This window comes from Danio rerio, chromosome 24 (assembly GCF_049306965.1).
Source record: "Danio rerio strain Tuebingen ecotype United States chromosome 24, GRCz12tu, whole genome shotgun sequence".
NCBI classification, from domain to species: domain Eukaryota; kingdom Metazoa; phylum Chordata; class Actinopteri; order Cypriniformes; family Danionidae; genus Danio; species Danio rerio.
In genome coordinates, this window is record NC_133199.1 from 6,237,261 (window position 1) to 6,260,670 (window position 23,410).

The window sequence follows — 23,410 nt, forward strand, 5'->3', positions numbered from 1 at the left end:
TTACTTGTTTTGTTAATTGCGTTAATGAACGAGGGGTTAGGGGATGGGTTTAACAATGGACAACATACCTCCCTATGTATATAATTTTCCTAACTAAATTGGCCTTGGTGTATGATTGTGAATGAGTGTGTATGGATGTTTTCCAGTACTGGGTTGCAGCTGGAAGGGTATCTGCTGTGTAAAACATATGCTGGATAAGTTGGGGGTTCATTCCACTGTGGCGACCCCAGGTTAATAAAAGGACTAAGCCGAAGGAAAATGAATGAATGAATGAATACAAGAGACCAATAAAAATATAATAAGAAAGTAAAAGGATTTCACAAAAAAGTGAGGTGTTTTGGTAGGTTTCTGCTCACCTTGGCAACACGTATCCCGGTAACCCACAGATTCATGGACCATTCGTCATCACAGCACATAAACTTGATGTACTGTGATTCTTTTTGAATCTGAGGATGCTGTAAACAGATCAGAGTAACCAAATCAACATAATGCAAACCTGCGTTCATTCTTGTGATTTCATTGAATAAACAGTAGATGGCAGTCTAAATTCACATTTTTCATAGCCAACAAGCTTTAAATACCCACTTTTGGATTATTTCTAAAGGGGTTTAAATTAACACTGTGCTTCTGTTTAGCTATTGCCTAAAATGCATTAGGTATGTGTGTCCTTTTTTACTGAAGCATAGTCTTGAGTTGATGAGGTTTATTCTTGGATCTGCTTTTTTTGTTCTTCACCATGTGTTTTGCATTTAATTTTCCAATTACTTGGCAAACAAAGCCCATCCTAACCTAAACATAGCCTGAAACAACCTTGGAAAGTATTACAAATGAGTTTGATGACTTGTCATGCTTTTTTAGCAACACATCAGCATTTCAGTGAACCCGATTTTGCTGTAATCACTGAAGATCTTTTGCCGTTTATGGGTTGATGTTGGTAAAACAGCCTTTTACTCAAGAATGAAATTATCAGTACTTTGTCCAACAAGAGTTTTAAGCTAGTGGTATTCTTATTTATTTATTTACATATGTATTACAGTAACCAAATACATAGAGAGCTATGGAAAATTAAGAAGTGCAGACAGAAGAATTAAAATAGAGGTATTTTAATTGTGTGTTAAGAAATAATTATAGGCAGCCTCCAAAGAATCAATGATCTGTATACCATATATATGAGTAGTGGTATATAAGAAGAAACGTATGAAAGAGAGCTGAGCAGATTTATGGTGTGTAAATGTCAGATAAATGACCTGTTGACCTGAAGAGCCCTTATTATTATATCTAAGCTCAGGTTACTTCCCAAAAAACAGGCTTGCCATTTTCACAACAATAGTAATTAAATAGGAATTTCACTGGATGTAGTTTTGAACTAATGGAGCATTTTGAAGGGGTGCAGTAGGGTCATCTTCAAGCCTCTGACCCGGTCACACGATTGCACACTTCTACTTGCTAACTCGAGAGGAAATGGATGCTTTTAGAGGCATGTGATTTACAGCTTGTGGAGCTCTACGCTTCATGTGTTTTGTGTCTGCTTTCAAGTCCATGACCACTACTGATAAAACAGCATTTTGTTTTTGAAAAAACAGGGATTCATTTTAGGTCCCAAACGTTATCTTTGAGAACAGAGAGATGTTTTTTGAGTTTGATTTCAAAATGGATGTCAAAACTGAGAGAGTTTCTGTGGCTATGAAAACCTCTCCACATACGCTTCAACTCAGCATATTTTGAGGAAAAATCTGCACTGTAAAAAATTATTGGTTCCACTCAATTCCTTCATGTTGTCCCAAAACACATTGATTAATTTAAATATTTTAACAAATTTAAGTGGATTGAACAAAACAATTAAGTTGCCCCCCACCCAAAACATAAAAACTTAAGGAATTGGGTTAGTACCACAGACAAACAAATCTGTACCTTGAGCATGAAGCAGTGGTCTGTTGGTGCTTTGTATTTGATTCTATATTCTTTGCAGTAGTAGACGTTCACATTGTCAAACTGCACCAAGCACACCAGATCCCTTGAAGCCTAAATGGAGAGACAGAAATCTGTTAAACCACTTACATTGACTTTCTTCAATTTTTTTAACCAAAGTATATCATTATGTAGGTGCTTTAAGGTTTTGAAGTGATACTATCATGATATTTTGAGGTATTTTTCAAGTATACTTGAATTCAATGTCAATAAAACATCTTCAATTTCTCATAAATGTACAGTGCAGCATCAGCTCTTGATACCAATGGGGTATATGCAGAGCTAGTGTTGTTCCCATACTTATAAACTTCCGGCGACCTGTTATTGTGGGTTTTTTTCCAGTTTATACAGTTCCTTTTACAGCATCGATGTTGTAATGCCATTATAATACAATCAGTTAAATAGACTTTGGCATTCATTTAGTTGCTCAAGCTTAAAACGAGACAGAAAGCTGTTTACTCGCACGCGCCCGTCAGAATCTGCAGGCTAGCGCAGAAGCTCCATTGAATATACTGGGGTAAAATAAATGCTCATATTTTAAAGACATGGCGGGGGGAAATGTAATTCAATGCAGTGCTTCTTGTACAATCAGAGACCCACTTTATATAGGATATCACTCAACCAGTGGAGATCGCTGATTTTTTAAGAAAACAGACCTTAAACGCGCCAATTTTGCATTGGCATTCAGTTCACCGAAAGCGCTTAACCCAGGTTACTGGAAAATTGAAAGTCCTATTAGCATGCTTCGGCATAGACCCTATTGTAATGATGGTGTTAGTTTTACCATATTAGTTTGTCTGACAATGATATGTGATGTTTCTCACGGGTGAGATTTTATTTAGGCACAATCCACATGGGAACTTCTTATTTTTTTTTGCTTTTTGCGAATTTGAGAAGTTTCTAGATGGGCACAGGTAAACTGGTTAAAATGGTGTAATATGCCACAGCAAAATGTGGCACTCTAAACAAACAGACGGAGCTGCAGGATCGAGCCTGGGTTGGACACAGCTTTGTAGTTCGCCATTGTTGTTGTTAAAAGTTGTTATGTGCTGAGTTCTTCCTCCTTGTTTTTGTCTGTGATGTCATTGTTAACAAAAAAGTGGAGTTTTTCCAATCCACGCATGCATGTTTTCACTTTGTAACTGGTATTTATAAATTACATTTCAGGGCACTGACAATGCCCATTATTAAACGTGTGCAGGTTGACCCAAATCCATTGCTGTAGATCAGTGCCTTAGGTCAGTCCCACATAGCAAATGTTTTCTGGCCCAGCTTCGGGCCACACAATAACTTTTCCCTCTGCTTAAGTACCACAAAGAATGACGGTCCTGAAGTTGCCCATAACTAGATTAAAGACGAGGGCCATAACCAGCCTGAATCTCAGCCAATTTATCACCCTTAACTGGCCCTGAACTGGGCCAAAACAGTTTTAGTATTGGTACCGATTCTCAGCTATAAGTTTATACTTTAACCAGAAACCCCAAAAACTGAGCCATAACCTAAACCTAAACAATATGAACAATCGCTACACTGATCTAATCCACATACCTCCCATTCACTACTGGCCCAAATGTAGTTCGCCATCATGCATGCATTGCCATCATTGCCATGCATGGCGCACATTCGGCTGACATTATGCATGCCAGTGCCGGCAACATGCCAGCAGAGCCATAATGAGGCCACATTTTGGCCAAGTCTGTTTGCTATGTGGGGTGATAGTGATGTAGTTTGTCACACACCATAAATGAGGCAAGTATGAAATTACTCTACATAAGCCACAGGTGTCAAACTCAGTTCCAAAAGGGCCGCAGCTCTGCACAGTTTAGTTCCAACCCTAATTAAACACACCTGATAAAACTAATTGAGTCCTTCAGGCTTGTTTGAAACCTACAGGTAAGTGTGTTGGAGCAGGGTTGAAACTAAACTGTGCAGGGCTTCGGCCCTCCAGGAATTGAGTTTGACACCCCTGACATAAGCCTTTACATCCTTACCATTTGAAACTGAGATTGCTTTCACAGTGCAGAAAACAGGGTCTCTCTTGACATTGTTTGTGGGGGGGGGGGGGGGGGGGGGGGGTGGGGGGGGGGGGGGGGGTCCATGAAGACCATAGACTGGCATGAGGTGTTTGATTCAAACTTTAGCAGGTTTGCGTGGGAAGTAAGACTTTAATTACTTAAGCTATGACTCATTCCAGGCAGTCCAGATTCGGTTCTTTCTCTTGGTACTTCAGGAATGATAGAGTCTCTTCCTATTGCCCCTTTTGAACTGCATTTCAGTCATGCCAACTCTTGTAGAGGTTATAGTGTAATGAATATGTTAGTGGTCTTGGCAGAATACATCTGCTACGCTGCTGCTGCTTTGATTATTGGTTCAGATCAAGTACAGGAATTTGCTACTGATGTGGTCTAAGAAGTTAACACACTGCTGATTGAGAAACTGAAAATCAGGCTTCATGCTTATTTTAATTGCAGTTACTACATAAATGAAGCCACGGGCTAGTATGACATCATCTCTCTTCATTTTTACCTAAATTATATTTACATGGACATATTATCGACAATTAAGATTTTTGTTTTCATGCAGTTCTTTGCACAACACCAATTAAATACCACAAAACAACTTAACAGTGCTTTTTAATTAAATACTTTCGTCTCACCTACAGGATCTATCAACATATTTTCTGGCATGGTCAGTTTGTTGGGCAGCTCACTAAAAAAAGCATTGTAAAATCAAGGTAAATCTATGTGTTCACAGTTTTTCCTTCGGAAAACACTATTGGTTGAATTTAGAGAAGGGTCAAGATTAGTGGGTCGCTATGTGATCAACAACAAGCGAAAATTAGTTCTGGTACAATTGACAATTATAACATTAAAACAACATTCAAAACATTATGAATGTGTGTACTCTTTTGGATTCTCGTAAGATATTTAAAAATGTAAAAAAGGCAATAAGTTTGGACCATTGCATAGTGGCACTTTAATTTTCAGTAAATCAATTAACCATTTGGATTTGTTTAAACTCAATACTGTCTGGGTTGCCTGAGCTCACCTTTGTCTTGCCTTTAGGTGAATAATACAACCCCGAGGCCCGGAGCAGAAAGTAGCGCTGTTTCCAGGATTTTTTTCCATCCTCCTTCAGATACAGAACGCCCTCCAGGTCAGGCACAATAACTGAGGCTCCACAGAAGTTCTCCTACACTCAGAAATACAATACAAGACATCATACACTTGCACAACAAAGTTCTGTGTTGACTTTCTGGTTTCTGTGGAACATGAGGGCGAGTAAATGATTATAATATAAAGTGTTTAGATGCAACCTGCCATCTGAAATGTTCATTTTTTTATCAGCCTATTATGTTTATGTTCAGTTTTTCACATTGAAGGTAATAAAAATAACTTTAAAAAATAAAAGCTGAAAAAAAATGAAAAGGATTTTAGAAGAAATCTTCTTATGTTCATTTTTAAATTCGTACAAACTTGGATTACTTGATTAAAGGGACTAACTTACTGGATTTTTACTCACCCTCAGGTGGTTCCACATGTTAAAGTGTTTTGCTTTTCGTTTGAACTCAAAAGAAGATATTTGGAAGAATGTTGGAAGCCACCCAGCAAGCACACAACATCATAGGATGTTAATATTAGGTTTAATTTAGGACGTAACATCAGGTGATCAAAATTGAATGTCTAGCCAGCGTCTAAGGACAAGGTTATTTTGACGTTCAATAACGACGTGGAATGACGTTGAAATTTGGTTGATTTTAGGTTGTGTTGGAAAGTGACCAAAATCCAACATTGAGCCAACCTCTTAAACCAACCTAATATTGATGTCAGATACTGACATTTATTCGTCAGGTATGGCAACCAAAATGCAACGTCTGATAGACGTCATAGTGGGAACATCCACACAACATTGAGCTGTAACATCATTTGATGTTGATTTTAGGTGATTTTAGGCTGGACATTGACGTTGACCTGACGTTATGTCCTGACCCAATTTTCATTTCCAAACAAAATGCAAAATCTTCACGACATTGGGGTACGAAGTCAATCTGACGTCTTGTTGACATCCTGTGCAATTTCACTATACGAAAGTATATGTGACAAATAAAGGCCTGATTTGTGCCTGCTGAGCAGTAGCAGCTACTGGCTTCCAACATTTTTCCAACTATCTTCTTTTGTGCTGAACAATACTTCTGTAACTTATATTATTATAAAAGTACATTACTCATACGCACCTCCAGAAGTTGTTCTTTGTCTTTTTCTTTCATGTCCTTTAGAGATTTCTTATCCTTTTTCCACAAATAAAAGATCTGCAAAATAATCCCACAATTCATGTTTACCACGGGACTTCTTCGAAGACCTTTGAATCACACTAGAGTTAAATCTCTCAAAGTTCTACTGATCTCTGTTCCATTTTCAGGGTACTACAAATGGAGAAGTTTGTGAATTCCTACAGGGCTGGAAATTTCACAATTCTTACAGACGGAGGAAACAATATACTGAGGGAAAAGTAACCACTATTTTTAGAGCTTCTAAAAACGGTCCAAATACTTGCCTGAGGGTTTTTGAACACTTCGTACTTGTGTTTTTTCTCCTGGAAAAGCACTTTGTTTTCAGTGTCCCTCGTCCATGTAGACAGAGGCTCCACTAGATTCTCGTGGTCCTCAAAGGCCCGCTCTGTGGAGAGTTCACATTCACTTCAGATCTGAGTTTCAGCTCAAAATTCCACACAGGTATATTTGTATAACTCGTTGAAGCTGACCCTTTTAAGCTTTTATCTAAATTGCGCCATTTTGGTGACTGTCGCTTTAAATTCAAATGAGATCATGCTCTTTTGAAAAGAGAGCTGGGCTACAAATGCCAATGCATCAGCATAGTGGCAGATTTAAAACAGGACTAACGTTATCTCGGAAAATGTCTATACGAGACTACGGTGTTCATGAATGGCTTTAATTTTGGATAACTAACCTCTTAATAGCCCACAGTACCTCCCACTGCATTGGTGCTAACACAGACATTGTGGTCTAGTATGTTATAGGTTGTCTGCAGGTTCTCCGCTTAAGACCACATATACTGATTAAAAACGGGAATGAAGACAGCTTACGGGTGGTCTGACGTTTAGTGTGGTTACTGGCATTAAAGCCATGGTGTGAGTCTGCTTCACAGGCAATAAATGGAAGCTATTTTCCCCGAGCATGTGCATGATTTCCTGCGTCCCTCAACTCGATGAGAGCACACTAAGGGATGATGTACACTCTTAAAAATAAAGTTAAACAAAGGGGGTTTTCCCAGCGATGCCATAAAGGAACCGTTTTGAGTTTTGCAATAAACCTTCCAGTGAACAGTTCTTAAAAGAAGGACCACTTTTTGTTTTGGAGTGACGGACATATTAAAGGGATTGATCACCTAAAATAAAACAGAAAATTCTGTCATTATTTACTTACTTTTCACTTGCTCAAAACCTATTTGAGTTTCTTACTTTTGTTAAGCACAAAAGAAGACATTTTAAGGAATGCTGGTATTCATGAACTTTTAGTAACTGTTTTCCTATATTTATAGAAGTCAGTGGATGCCAGCATTTTTCAAAATATCTTCTTTTGTGTTTAACAGAAAACCCATGAGGGGAATAAATTGAAGTCATTTTCATTCCATCCCTTTATTAAATTACACTTTGTAGTTAAATGTTTAAGAATAAATATTTTGTTGAATTATAGATGAAAAAATTTAATTTGTTCCCACTTTATATTAAAAACTTAATTGATATGTGCCTTGGATTTAATTGAATATTCCAATGTTCTAATTATTTACACTACATACTTGTTTTTACATTGTACTTATACTTTAAAAATGATCTGTATGTAAGTAAATCTGTAATTAATTTCTTTCATTATATTTATATTTCCACTGTTTACCCATCTCTTACTCACACTTAAACTACTACCAAACATGTCCCTTTACCCCTATTCCATCTCAATAGCACTATGCAATACAATATAAGACATTGTATTCATTTTTGGTGCAATAATCTAATATATACAGTTGAAGATTTTGCCAGGATGACAGTAAATAATATTTGACTAGATATTTTTCAAGACACTTCTATACAGCTTAAAGGGACATTTTAAGGTTTATTTAGGTTAACTAGGCAGGTTAGGGTAATTATGCAAGTTATTATATAACGATGGTTTGTTCTGTAGACTATCAAAAAAATATATAGCTTAAAGTGGCTAATAATGTAGTCTGTAAAATGGTTTTTAAAAAATTAAAAACTGCTTTTATTCTAGCCGGATTAAAACAAATAAGACTTTCTCCGGAAAAAAAAAATATCATCAGACATACTGTGAACATTTCTTTGCTTTGTTACAAATCGTTTGGAAATTGTTTATAAAGAAGAAAATATATCAAAAGAGGGCTAATAATTCTGACTTCAACTGTATATAGAGTTTAGTTGAGTACAAACAGAAACTAAACAATTATATGCAAATATACTTTGTCTGTGTGTGTCAGCTGTTAAAATAATCTCTCATCATTTCTCTTATGATTATAAGTCACTCACACTAAGAATCATCATGCGAGAATGATGCTTTTCTAAAATTAACATGGGTGTAACAATTTTCCAAAGCACTTTAACATAGATACACTTTGACTGTAACCATGTCAGATTGTTTTTTTTTTGCCTATATATATATATATATATATATATATATATATGGAATTAAAAGGCCTATTAGGTAGTGATTAGTTACTTAAAATGAGTAAACCATTTGCCTTAAAAGCAACAAGTTGACTTTACAAAAATAATGTACATAAACCCATTGTAACTTGAAACTTGAGTACTCAAAAAACAAGTGGTTTCAATTAGTTTTTTTAATTAAAACTAAAACAAATCCAGTGTTATGTACTTAATTACTTGCACCTTTTAAAGTTTAGAACCTTAGGAAAATTAATTAGCTGAAATTGTTAAATTTTTTTGTTTGTTTTCAAATTTACTGTTCATGCTTATAATTTTTTTTTATTTGTATTAAACCACAGGTTTTAATTTTTTTACAAAACAAAAACATGAACTCTCCCATATATATATAATAAAATCAGTGTGGACTTAACCCAACCCAATTTCTTTGGGTTGCTACAAGTTAAATATTTTTTTAAAGTAACTGACAGATATAATTACCTTTAAATTAGCCGCATTTTTAAATTGATGTAATAATCAATATTTTCCTGTTTTGAAAACTTAATCAAATTATTCTGCCAACTTAAAAGTTTTAGTCTAATCAGTATTTTAGAATTTTTAAGTTACTACAATGTATTAAACTATGTAGTGGCAACAGACCTCTTCAGTTGTTTTTTAGAGTGTACAGTCCACGTGAGGGCAGGTTACTGGATAACAGTGGTTTGTTCTGGATATATACATTTCTTAAAAGGGGTAATACTAAATATTTTACATCAGAACTGAAAATTAAAATTATTTTGTTCTAGCTAAACTAAAATAAACAAGACTTTATCCAGAAGGAAAAAAAAATTAGCAGAAAGAACTGAAAGGCTAGACTAGCCTATGCTATATGCAGAGAACTGGTCCAAAGTTCATTTTGATGATGAAGCTAAGTTTAATTTAACATTTGTTATCAAATAGCGGAAAGACGGAATTAAAAGTGTGTATAACAGTCAGTGAAATGTGGAGGTTAAGAGTCATAGTTTGGTGAGGTTTTCTGCAGTGGTAGTTGGTCTCTCATACAGCAATATGACTGAATGAATGCTCAAGTTTATCGGGAGATCCTTCTAAAAAAAATGCAGTTTCTTTATTATGTTCATCACCAAATCAGACAGCAATTTATCAGGACAATGAGCTCCATCCAAGACCAAAATAGGTCAAACTGTTCCTATAAGCAAAGCTGAAAACATCAAAATATTAAAATGAAATGTAATATAATGAAATGGCCAGTCCTGAGTCTTGATGTAAACTTGATTAAAAATCTCTAGAAAAATGTTGGTGATAAAGTAATGGCTGAGAAACCCATGTCAGTCATGGTGGAGTGGAGTGTGGGAAATCAGGTAAGTGTGAGAATCTATTAATGTCTTTTAGCCGCAATTGTGAAGTCATTCAAACCAAAGAGGTTTAAACAACCTACTATGCTCCCACTGAACCAAATAATAAGAAAGAACTAAATCTCTTACCACAGTTATGCTGATGACACTCAGATCTATTTAGCCTTATTTCCTAATGACTACAGCCCCACTGGCACCCTTTTCCAATGCATTGATCAAATGAACAGTTGGATGTGCCAAAACTTTCTTCAGTTAAACAAAGAGGAAACTGAAGTGAATTTGGGAAAAGAGATGAGGTAACAAGGTGAACGCGTACCTCTAAGGGTCAAACAACAACAACAACAACAACAACAACAAAAAATAAGGTTAAGAATTTTGGTGTTATTCCGGAGTCAAAACTGAGTTTCAATAGTCACGTCAAAGCAGTAACTAAATCAGCATACTATCATCTCAGAAACATTGCAAGAATCAGATGCTTTGTTTCCAGTGAGGACTTAGAGAAACTTGTTCATGCTTTTATCAGCAGCAGGATGTATTACTGTAACAGATTCCTTCCCAAAATGACAGTCAGACAGTTGCAGCTCATCCAGAACTCTGCTGCCAGGATTCTGACCAGAACCAGAAAATCAGAGCACATCACACCTGTCCTCATGTCTTTACACTTGCTCCCAGTTACATTCATAATAAATTTTAAAGTATTATTACTTGTCTATAAGTCACTAGAACCTCAATACATTACAGTATGATCAATGAATACAAACCTATCAGATCACTCCGATTATTAGGATCGAGTAAATTAAAAATTCCAAAAGTTCAGTCAAAGTATGAATCTGCCTTCAGGTAATGAGCCCCCCGCTACTGGAATCAGCTATAAGAAATGATCAGATGTGCTCCAACAATAATATATATATATATATATATATATATATATATATATATATATATATATATATATATATATATATATATATATATATATATATATATATATATATATATATATATATATATATATATTCTTTCTCATTATTTAGTTCAGTAGGAGCATATAAAAGAGGAGAGGTGCCAGAATTTACCTTTGTGGGTCTCCACTGTTAAGCAGTCTAAAATTAGTAGGTTGTTTACAGGCCCTTGTATGGGTTTCTCAGCCATTACTTTGTCCCCAGAAATTTTTCCCGGAAATTTTCAATCAGGTTTACCTCAGGACTCTGGCCTGGCCATTTCATTACACTACATTTCATTTCATTACTTCAATCTTTTTAATTCTAATGTATATTAGAGTTGATTTTAAAACCAGAGGCTCAGTTCTTTACTTAATATTGTCAAATATTCATAGTAGAAAATTTTCTGAGGGCCGTCAAAATTTGGTAAAAATCATCAAAAACACTGCCAGGAACCTAAAAAAAAATTGGTGGGGAAAGAGTAAATGTTTATCTGCACTTTATTGCCATTTTATCATTTTAAATATCTTCATGTGGTGATTAAAGAACACTTAAAAGTGTGCATTTAATACAGTTAAGCACACTTTTTTTTATATAAAGAAAAATCAAATGGAATTAGATGAAACAAAGCTGAATGCAACAAAGGAAATAAATCATGTCTCTTTGAGTCTATTCATTTACATTTTGGCAGCCAGAAAGAAGAACATATGGCAACGGCTGTAGATGAAGCCTCTCAGCAGATGGAGAAAAAGAAATGGGGGATCTCGATCATAAGGACTGTATTTCCTCATGATAGGGAGGTTGAGTGACATGTCTGGGGCAGTAAATTAAACCCACCTGTCATTCGATGTGTGAGAGCGAATGTGGATATTGATACGTCAGCTGTACGCTGAGCTCATTGGAGCCAGCACGCCAATGAAAACACACTTCATCATCTTTGCGAAGACGACAGAATGGACATACTGTATACTGTTGAAGTCAGAATTATTAGCCCTCCTGAATTATTCGCCCCCCTGTATATTTTTCCCCCAATTTTTGATTAACGTAAAGAAGATTTTCTTCAACACACTTCTAAACATAATAGATTTAATAACTTATTTCTAATAGCTGATTTATTTTATCTTTGCCATTACAACTGAAAAATCTAACTAAGGATCTGAGAATCCTGTAGCAAACTGAATGTGTGTGTTGTTTCAAGAAAACAACCCTTCATTTGATTTATTTATTCTTCATTTAATTATTTTATTTAATCATATGATGATTAGTCATTTATATAATTAAATTATCATTATATTATTTTTTATTGATTATTAGTTAATGATTTTATTATTATTTGTCATTTTATTATGTTTTTAATTTTATTATTATTATTATTATTATTTTCCTATAATTATTGCTTCAATATAATTTCATTTTTCCATATTGTTATGATATTATGACTGTGTGGATTCAAATGACACTTGTTTTCCATTTCAAGGTCTGTATTGTCACTGGATAATGTTGTAAAGCAGTCATTTTCCATTGCTTTTGCTTGTGGTATAATAACACTTGTTGGATGTATCATCATTACTTATCATCATTGCTTCATCTTCTGCTTCGGCTCCTCTCTGGCTCTTTTAATCAACTCCTATATTGATAGGAGACTGTTAATTTAGTCGAACACTGGTTGACAAGTTTGGGTATTGGCCGGCTCCTCTGGCTATTTGTCAGGCCACCCAGAGAAACAGAATCTGGCATTCAGGGCTATATCTTATTTCTAACTCAACAGTACATAATATTTTACTAGATATTTTTCAAGATACTAGTATTCAGCTTAAAGTGAAATTTAAAGTCTTAACTAGGTTAATTAAGCGAGTTAGGGTAATTAGGCATGTCATTGTATAACGATGGTTTGATCTAAAGACCTTCAAAAAATATATATATATTGCTAAAGGGTGCTAATAATATTGACTATAAAATGGTTTAAAATATATATATAGAAACTGCTTTTATTCTAATCGAAATACAACAAATAAGACTTTCTCCAGAAGAAAAAATATAGGAAATACTTTGAAAAAATTCATGCTTTGTTAAAAATCATTTAACAAATATCTGAAAATAAAAAAATTCACAGGATATAATTTTGATTTAACTGTGTTGATGTTACTAAGTGTGTGTGTGTGTGTGTGTGTGTGAGACAGAATGTGTGTGTATGATACTCACCAGTCTGTAAGTCAGGGTTGGTCTCACACACACTCCAGTCCACATTGCAGTCGCAGTGTGTCTTCTCAAAGAGGTTGTCCATCACGTCTCGAACTGTTTGTCTCTCATCCACCATCAGAGTCTTCGAGCTGCCATCCGTAATCTCCACTTTCACCACCAGCTATCACAACAAACCACAAATAACACAGATACAGTCAGTTAATGAAGATCGTTTGGGTCTTGAATAATGTTATGGTTTATTGACATCTGTGCAATAAGACTGTGAAACAAAACAAGCTGTGCAGTGCTTTGAATGTTGGACAGACGGTTTATGAGCATTCTGAAATGTGGTCTAAAGGAGTCTAGTGGCTAATGCTGCTAGAAGAGTTTCAATACACAGTGTATAGATATTTGGAAGACAGAGATATGAATGGTCTTATAGCTGAATAAGATTTCTGTGAAACTGATGGAAGGAATTTTGGACAGTATGTTTAAAGGGAATTACTGGCTCTCATGTTGGCATGTGAACTAGCCCATATTTCGGTATCAACACTAATGTTAAAAGTGTGTAGCTTCCCACTTTGCAAAATTTCTCCGGCCCACACAATCAGCTTTGTTTGGCCCATATGTCGCAGTGAATTACAGTACATGACTGGACAAAGTCTTGCTTCCAGACAAGGGCCAAACATGGACCACATCTGGGCCAAGTCTCAGCCAAGTTAATAACCCATAACTGGAACTGAACTGTCGTTTGGCCATAGTCTGGCAGCCAAAATTGGTGTATCACAACTGCAATGAAATTGATAAACCCATAAAGCGTTTTGTTTTAGAAGTGTTAACAATGGTAATGGTTAATAATGGTTAATAATAATATAATTTGTAAAATAATAATTTGGTAATATAATAATAATAATAATAATAATAATAATAATAATAATAATAATAATAATAATAATAATAATAATAATAATAATAATTTGTATTTAATAAAATAATTCAAATAAATTTTAAATGTGGGTCAAGATAAGCCAAACTTGGCCCACATGTCCATTTTTAACATCTGGGCCAAATACTACATTTGACATCTGGCCCTTGTCTTGTGTGCCACCTTAAAGATGGTGCAACCTCTGCCAAACCCAGGCTGTGTTTGGCCCACATGCAGTGAACACCTGCTGTACCAGTTTATGCCAAATCTGGGCCAGCATTCTGGGTTAGCTAATTCAAAATAAAATTTTGACTGCAGCCCTGTTTCTACAGGCCACATTTTGCAGTTGCAGTTGCGACTTAAAATCTTTCTAAGCCTCTCTAAACTTTAGCTCACATAAACCAAATTGATATTCAACCACACCAAATAATGAGCTAATATTATCACAGGTGTTCAGCAAAATATGGTAGGTTACTTACGTGGGAATTTTTAATTTACAAAAGACAGCCATGGCCGATTTGCACAGGATTAAGCTAGATAACCTCTGTAATAATTACAAATGACCAGAGTTCCTGTAATATCAAGCCGTGCAAATAGGGCTTTGGATTCAAACTTTACAGAGATTTAAAGGAATAGTTCCTCCCCCCCGAAAAACACACACACAAAAAAACTAATTACAATTTTGGAAGTCAATGGTTATAGGGTTTCAACATTTTTTTAAATGTTTTTTAGGCAACTTCCACACTCACCTTTTTAACTTTGGCCTCCTTTAGTTTCTCCAAAGCGAGCTTGATTTTATCTGCTTTGAGCTGTTCCTCTTCTTCCTCCTGAAGGATTCAGAATAAACATCATCTTACAACATACAACCACAACTTTTGTTGTTGTTTTTTTTACAAAAAAAAATTGTAAAAATGACTATATAAAATGGTTGCTGTGGTGGCCAGAACTTTACTGTCATTAATATGGTAGAAACCTTAAAGATTTCCCATTTCCAATCTGTTAACCATATTTCATTCATTTATAGTATTATGCACCAGTGTTATGAAGTACGAACCATACCTTTGTTACTCACACATAAGCATGCACAACCATAAACAGGCAGTGATAAGAAAGTCATAGGATGAACCAAAGCTCATTACAAATAACTTTTCCCACAAGCAGGGAAACATATTAAACATCCCCGGTTGTTTAACAGAGAAACATCCCCTTTTGCAATGTCTATGCCTAGAGCAGTTTTTTTTTTTGGTCACATTTTATTTTGATGGTTCATTTGTTGAATTGAAGTTACATTGCATCTACATGCCAACTAATTCTCATTAACAAAATAAGACTTCAAAACTCACTGAAATATATCTTGATTCCTAAAAAAGTTGCAATGAAATTACTTCAAATTTAATGAAATCATAAATCTGTGATTTGCTGTAAAAATGCAGGTTTCCACACAAATCTTTCATGTTGTCCCAACTCAAATCAGTTATGTTAATTGTTTTTACAAAGAATTTAACATAAAACAATTAAGTTGTTTTAAAAAAAACTCAAGAATTGTGTTGTTTTAAATAAGTAGTTTGAACAAGCAGCAAAAATTATCTTTATGTCCCTTTTTTTAACAGCATTTTGGTTAACACTTTATTTTGATGGTCCATTTGAGTATCAGTACTGTCTGCTTAATGTCTGCTGATACTGCTCCTTCAACAGACATTTAACTGTCTATTAGTAATTTCGCAAGTACATGTCAACTTACACACCCTAACCCTAACCTCAACCCTAACCCCAACCTAACAGTCTACTTATAATCTAAAGGGATGTTAGAGGTCTCTACATACATGTGCAACATAAGTCTAATGACTGCAGAGTAAAAAGGGAAATGTGCTTAACAAATGTATGTGTGAACTAAATGCATTTTTAAAGTAGCTGGTTTTGTGTATAAAACAACACAGCAGAATAGATACACTTCCTTAAAGCCTGACCAAAGATTATTAAAACAGCATTTAATACTCACTTGACTTTAAAACTTTTTATTATTAAAAGTGATTTAAAAATACTCAATTGTGGAAAAAACAACCTTATATTTCATTAATATTATATTACATGTAAATACAGTTTTTATTAAATACAATGCAGTATAATTAAATATCTTCTTTTTTAAAGTACTATTTTAAGTGCATATTCAATACGTATAAAGTATAAAGTGCGTATTTTTTAAGTGTAAAAATTCTTTAATACACTTTCAGAAATAAAGGTCACAAAACAAAACACAAACTGTCCGATATGCTTTCAAAAAGTACACTTTTGCATGTAAAGGAGACATATTAGTACGTAAAGAATCCATAATGGTACCTTAAAAGTAAATATTGTACCCAAAGGGTCCATAATGGTCCTTAAAAGTAAATATTAGTACCTAAATGCCCCACAATGGGATTTTAAAAGTAAATATCAGTACCTAAAGGATCCATAATGGTACCTTAAAAGTAAATTTTAGTAACTAAAGGATCCATAAAGGTATCTTAAAAGTAATTAGTAACTAAATGATGCACAATGGTATCTTAAAAGTAAATATAAGCACCAAAAGGATCCATAATAGTATCTTAAAAGTAAATATTTGTACCAAAAGGAACCATAATGGTACATTAAAAGTAAATATTAGTACCTAAAATACCCATAATGGTATTTTAAAAATAAATATTACACCTAAAAGATCCTTAATTGTACCTTAAAAAATATAAATAATATTACTAATCATACATTAATAATAATACATTAACAATATTGCTAAAAATGAAAAAAAAGTATTATACTAATAACTATATATAAGTATATATATATATATATATATATATATATATATATATATATATATATATATATATATATATATATATATATATATATATATATATATACACACACACACACACACACACACACACACACACACACACACACACACACACACACACACACACACACACACACACACTTATATATAGTTATTAGTATAATAGTAATATTTTTTTCTTTCTACATTACAAGGGCTTCTGGCATCCAAAATATAAAAATAAATAAATAAAAAGATGTATGCAATGCAAATAGTCTCTGTAGATTTTATAACCATGCTGTCTATCATGTTGTGCAGTCTCTGTATTGGGGATACACATGAAATGCTTTTATAGCTAAACTTTCCACTTGAAGTTTTGGAATAGAGCTGATCTCTATTAAAAAGCAGTCTGGATATGTCCTGTTATACATTCCGTCATGAACTTGGCTAGACATGAAATACCATTCAATAAATATCCGGCCGAGCTAACACTGCAATCATGAGGATAATTACATTTTTATGCTTGGGCTTTTATTTCATTTATTTTTTGTCATGCAGAGTAGAAATGGATTCTGTAGGCATACATAAAGTTCATACTTTATAGTGTCACAGGACTTAAATTGCAGCCTTCAGCTAAAGAGGTGTTAACCGCATGAGGCCAGTGGGTGTGCGGACCTTTCAGAATGAGACTTACTTTTGAAGGTTTAAATGCGGGTGGTGGAGGTGGAGCTGCGATGGAGTTGGAGGAAGTTGCTGGTTTAGAGCTGTCGAATGATGCTGGGAGGCTAAAGTTACTCTGAGGCTTTGAGGGCGCTGGGGCAACTGAAACTGACCCCTTTGATGTGTCTCTTTCTGTGGCAAACTTTTCCTCCGTGGCACTTATATCTGCCACAAGGTCAGCCATCAAGGCGTCTAAGTCATTGTCTTCCAGATCGTTCAGGGATTCTTGTAGAAAAACAATAGGGGGAAAAGTGAAAGTTGAGAGCTTGTAGTGATAATAACACATGACATGCAGAGGAATCAAACAATATGATGATATAACAATTGGGTATACAAAGAACTCTGTGTGGAAGATCCACACAAATCAAAACAAACTAACTTAATTGTTTGGTAACATTTACAGTAAGCTTGTATTAGTTAGTTACACAGGTAATGCATGTATTAACATGAACAAACACTGACCAATGCATTTATAGCAGTATTTATTCATTTGTGTTGATGTTATTTAATGGAAAGAAAGTTGTTTGTTGTCAGTTCATGTTAACGCAGTGTATTAACTAATGTTAACAAGCATGAATTTGCATTTTTTATGCACGAGCGACTGTTGAACTATGATAGGTAAATGTTGTACTGGTATTTTTCATTATATAGGCAGCTTACTCTCTGCATTTCCTAAATGATCGCCCACTGAAGCTAAGCAGGGCTGCGCCCGGTCAGTACCTGGATTGGAGACCACATGCGAAAGCTCGGTTGCTGCTGGAAGTGGTGTTAGTGAGGCCAGCAGGGGGCGCCAAACCTGCTGTCTTTGTGGGTTCTAATGCCCCAGTATAGTGACAGGGACAGGGACTAAAATATTGACCTTATTTTAAAATGCGGAAGTGCGCCTGTTTTCGCGATTGTTTTAGAACTTCCGATTCAGTCGTCTATGGGAGAAATGACTAGGAATAATAAACGGCAGAAAACGGTCAACCTGCAAACAAATGTTTGCATGACTATACAGACCAAATAGAATAATATAATAAGAAAATATAAGTTTGCAACATCAAACAGCAAAACAAGCAGTTTTTAATGTCTAAACATGAATGGAAGTGAATGAGACCGGAAGTCTCGAGCCAAAAATATTCAAATGGCTGCGCCCAATTGTCGGTGAAGAATACGGTAAATACTGCTCTGTGAGCGCCGTCTTTCGGATGAGATGGTAAACCGAGGTCCTGACTCTCTGTGGTCATTAAAAATCCCAGGATGTCCTGAGTAGAAAAGAGTAGGGGTTTAACCCCGGCATCCTGGCCAAATTTGCCCACTGGTCTTTGTCCATCATGCCTCCTAACCATCCCCATAAAATAATTGACTTCATGACTCTGTTTCCTCTCCACCAATCAGCTGGTGTGCGGTCTGGCGCAAAATGGCTGCCGTCACGTCATCCAGGTGGATGCTGCACACTGGTGGTGGATGAGGAGATTCCTCCATATGTGTAAAGTGCTTTGAGTTCCCAGAAAAGCACTATATAAATGTAAGAAATTATCATTATTAGGTCATTTTTGTAAATGCATTAACTAATGAAACCTTTTTGTAAAGTGTGACAAATTGTTTTTACAAATTAAAGTGGTTTTAACATAAAACAATTAAGTTGTGCCACAAAATATTAGCAATTGTGTTGTACAAACTCATTTTAAATAAGTATTATGAACTAGGAGCATTTTTGAGTGTATATTTGAAAATTTAAAGGGAAAATGTACTCACTATTTACTCTCCCTTAAGGGGTTCCAAACCTATGTTTGTTTCTTTATTTATGTTGACCACAAAAGAGGGTAGTTTGAAGAAAGCTGGAAACCTGGAACCATTGACTTAGGCAAAACAAATACTGTGAAAGTCAATACATGTTACATGTTTCTAACATTCTTTAAAATATCTTCTATTGTGTTTGACAGAAGAAAGAATCTCATAAAGGGTTGAAACAAGAAAAAAGAAAGCACATGATGACTCATTTTTTTGGGTAAAATATTATACACAAATTTATGTACAATATGGACTGGCCTAATGGATTGGGTTGGGATGGGTTTGGTTTTACCAACATTAGAAGAAAAATAAGAGTTAAAATACCACAGTATCTTTTGAGTGTACTTGCAGGAACTTACATATACTTGTAATTGTATTTACGAGACAACTGGCTTGTTGGGCTTGTTTTATGGTACCTTATGGTATCTTATATCAAATGGTATTATGGTATCGTCTCCTATATTTGCAGTATAATTTATATTATTGGCTATACCAGCACTTTTTGGCCTGAAATAAAAATAATAATGAATAAATAAAAAAGATGTACGTTTTGTTTGTGCTTATGGAACCATCATTGCATCTGTGCACACTACAAAATTATCAACCATATTAAAAAAAAAAAAATTAGATTGGATTGGGTTAGGGTTAGAACATTAGTTAAAAATGTAATTTAAAAGTTCTACCCATCAGTTGTGTTTGTCAATATATGTTGCCAAAATCTGTGTTCAGGGTAACCCAGGATTTTTGTATAATGTACTAATTTAGTAATTGTAATAATATACATTATTCATACCAATAAAACTAATATTTTAGGTTAAATCATGCACTATTACAGTGTATTCACAGTCAGTATTCATCAGCCTTGTGCCAAGAATATTATTAATTTATTTAGAAATATTTATCACTAGCTTATTCTCCTTAGCAGTGCTGAGTTCTTGAGCTTAGAGAAGTCAGTATAAGCTTTGCTTGCAGACATTATAAAGAAACGTTTAGTACTTCAAACAGCCCGTGCATCTTTGAGCCACCCTCAGACACAATTTTAAGCAATTTTATGGCTAATTAATAACAAATGGACTTCAAAAAGCAACTCAGTTGATGAATAGAGCCTTTCAGGTGAAATAACCCCCTCAGAAGCCTGGTGAAAATGTTAGGTTAAAAATATTTAGTTACCATTAAAATTTGCGAAACCGATGGAAAAGTTCATTTCCTGAGGTTCAGGAATGGTGGGAGGTTTAGCCAAAGGTGCAGAATCTACTTCTGCATCCAAACTCTGCAAAACATACAAATGAGGAACACACAAACATTAAAAAGCAAACACTGAAGCTATTTTTTAAGTACAGGAACTTACTTATCAGCATGTAAATGACATGTACTGTACATCAGTCTTAATAGCCGCGCTTCCTACTTTTATGTTCCATATCATTTGCAGCTGCTGACTTACACTTAAAAAATGGATCATGTCTTATTACTGAAACGTTTGTAAAAAGTGTATTGTCACTGTTTGAGTAAGAGTAAACAGTAATGCTCATAAGCACAGAAAATTTTTATTACTGCCATTTCATTAAACAGATTACAGGTGTATTTGTTGTGTTTATGAGCACTGCTGTTTTCTCCTTCTGTTTTCAAACATTGACAATATACTTTTGTCTGGAGGAACATGAGACGTATTAATAGAAAACACACAGTACCTGCGTTAGGAGATCCATCTCCTGCAGCATATCGCTGAACATGGCATCAATGTCATCCATCTACAACAGAATTAAACAATTCATATAGTACATACAGTAATTCATACAAGTACTCATACAGTTGACAAAAACCTCATAAAGACTCTTAATAATATGATTACAGTACATAAACAAACTGAAATTCAGCTATAACACAGACCCTTGTGATACAAACTATAAACTAATAAATACATGGGAATGCAAACATTTTTCCAGTCTAATTAAATGTGTTGTTTATTAATATGGCTATATAAAATGATGAATCAAGTTTGGTCAGTGGGTCCTTTTGCACATTTCCGAGGACATCTGAAGCAGAAGTCATTATAGAGTAAAGTTCTGAAGTGAAAAAAGGTTGCATTCCTGTTTTTTTTTAATATATATATTTTTTTGATAGCCAAAAAATAAAATAAATAAAAATAGACTTTCAGTAGACTTTCTATGACTTTCCAAAGGAGTACAATGTACTGAGAGCTTAGTTAAGGTGGTCAGAAGAACAAAATTTGACTTTGTTAAATATTTTATTATCACTATTTCTTTATTTACTTTATTAAAAACCATTATGAATTTATTACAAGGTGTAGACTTGTTGGTGGATATACTTCAAGCAGTTTAGCATGTATTTATAATGTAAAGAAAAGAATGTAAATAAAAGCTATTATTTTAAAGTTTCTTTTTATCAGGGAATACAAAAAGTATAATGTATCACAGTTTCCATGCTATGAAGCAAAAGACAGAACAGCTCTGATAACTGTAAGAATTCTTATAAGTAATGTTTTTCTTATCACTTGTTCTTATCTCTTATTTCAAATCACTAATTCTAATTAGTGATTTGATCTTATGTTTGGATTTTATAGTGTTTGTATAGATGTTCTTGTTGTTATGGTCTGTTGCAATGTAATTTCGTTCTGCATTACAATTTTATTGTGATACTTTGATTGACAAAAAAATTAAATAAAGGAAACTGAAGCTGATTTTGAACCAATAATAAGTGATCATAATAAAACGACAGGCAATGGTCAAATTGGGCAAAGAGGAGCATTCAAGAAATCCAAGTCAAAAGCAGGCAAATGGTCAGGTCACATGGCAAAACAACTAGAGGTGGCTGACATGAAACTGACGTTTTGACAGTGTAGAGATGCCAAAGAGCAAGTGTTTTCGAAACCCTGCATGGAAGCATGATCCGAAACACCCAGGTCACGTGACTAAGTTGATTCGAAACATTGGTCATTTCAGAAGCGTTTCAAGACCTGGTGAATATGCATTTGACTGACAGGGTGAGCAAAAACTTATATCTCATAGTGTACCGTGCATGTGATTAGATCGTACGAATTCATACGAATTAGCCACTAAATGAAAAAGTTACGAATTGCCATGAGATTGTGTTGATTACTTTTATTCCAAGATGTAAATCCTGGAGGGCTGGTATCCAGCATAGTTTAGCTCCAACTTCCTTCAACACACCGGCCTGGAAGTTTCCAGTAAACCTAGTAAGAGCCTGATTAGCTGATTTAGGTGTGTTTAATTGGGGATGGAACTAAAATATGCAGGACGCTGGTCCTCCAGGACCGAGTTTGGGCACCCTTGGCCTAACGTATGTGTCAAAACTTTCATGTATATTCAAGACCACATATTTAAAGTAAAAATAAAATGGTTGATCCAGTGCTTGAGAACTGAATGTGAGACAGAGCCATACACACAGTGGGATTAATGAAGTCAAGCTCTAATGAGTGACTAATATTTTGTGTCTCGGATGTTGTCGTTCTGGATAATCTGACTTAAACTAGTTTTGCAACTGCTGTGAATAATTGGTCAGCCAGCTGGTGTCATTTATTCTGGTTCCAGCAGCATGTAGAGTGGAGTACCTGTGCACATGCGAAACACATAACCCAAAGCTAAACATTGCATAATATCCAGAGGCTAGAGATAAAAGCATGGCTTGCATAACTCCTTAACATTCATTCTTTGCCAAGACATGCAGAATCCTGCCCGTCAATGCTCAGTACAGCCAGAGCGTACAATATTACAGAAAATATAAGCTGCATGCAAATCAATTCTTGTTAAAATCTTATTCTATTGTGAACATTAAGGAACTTTACCATGGCTAATCCATCTGTCTGTCGCTGAACTATAATGAGACAAACAATTACTGTTAATCTTGGTCCAAAATACCCGACTGGTCTACTTCCTTTTATTTCTGCCACATTCAGCAATTAGTTTGTGAAACGGCTTTGAATAAATGCAAATGTTATCAGTTTTCATACATAGATTGTGCTGTGGAGTCAAATGATTCCTCTTATTGTTTGGTTTATAGAGAA

The 23,410-nt window shown here is 34.7% G+C and overlaps 2 protein-coding genes across 2 annotated transcripts in view; both read right to left on the bottom strand.

The window, feature by feature from the left end:
- Nucleotides 1-23,410, bottom strand: part of gpr158a (G protein-coupled receptor 158a) — a 741,191-nt gene that overhangs the window by 281,693 nt on the left and 436,088 nt on the right. The window lies entirely within an intron of this gene.
- apbb1ip (amyloid beta (A4) precursor protein-binding, family B, member 1 interacting protein) overlaps nt 1-23,410 on the bottom strand; it is a 38,410-nt gene that overhangs the window by 5,588 nt on the left and 9,412 nt on the right. The window contains 10 exon segments of the mRNA NM_200634.1: nt 357-455; nt 1,912-2,022; nt 5,017-5,160; nt 6,203-6,277; nt 6,523-6,644; nt 13,154-13,313; nt 14,807-14,884; nt 17,567-17,817; nt 20,539-20,638; nt 21,057-21,116. Coding sequence (NP_956928.1) covers nt 357-455; nt 1,912-2,022; nt 5,017-5,160; nt 6,203-6,277; nt 6,523-6,644; nt 13,154-13,313; nt 14,807-14,884; nt 17,567-17,817; nt 20,539-20,638; nt 21,057-21,116 — 1,200 coding nt within the window.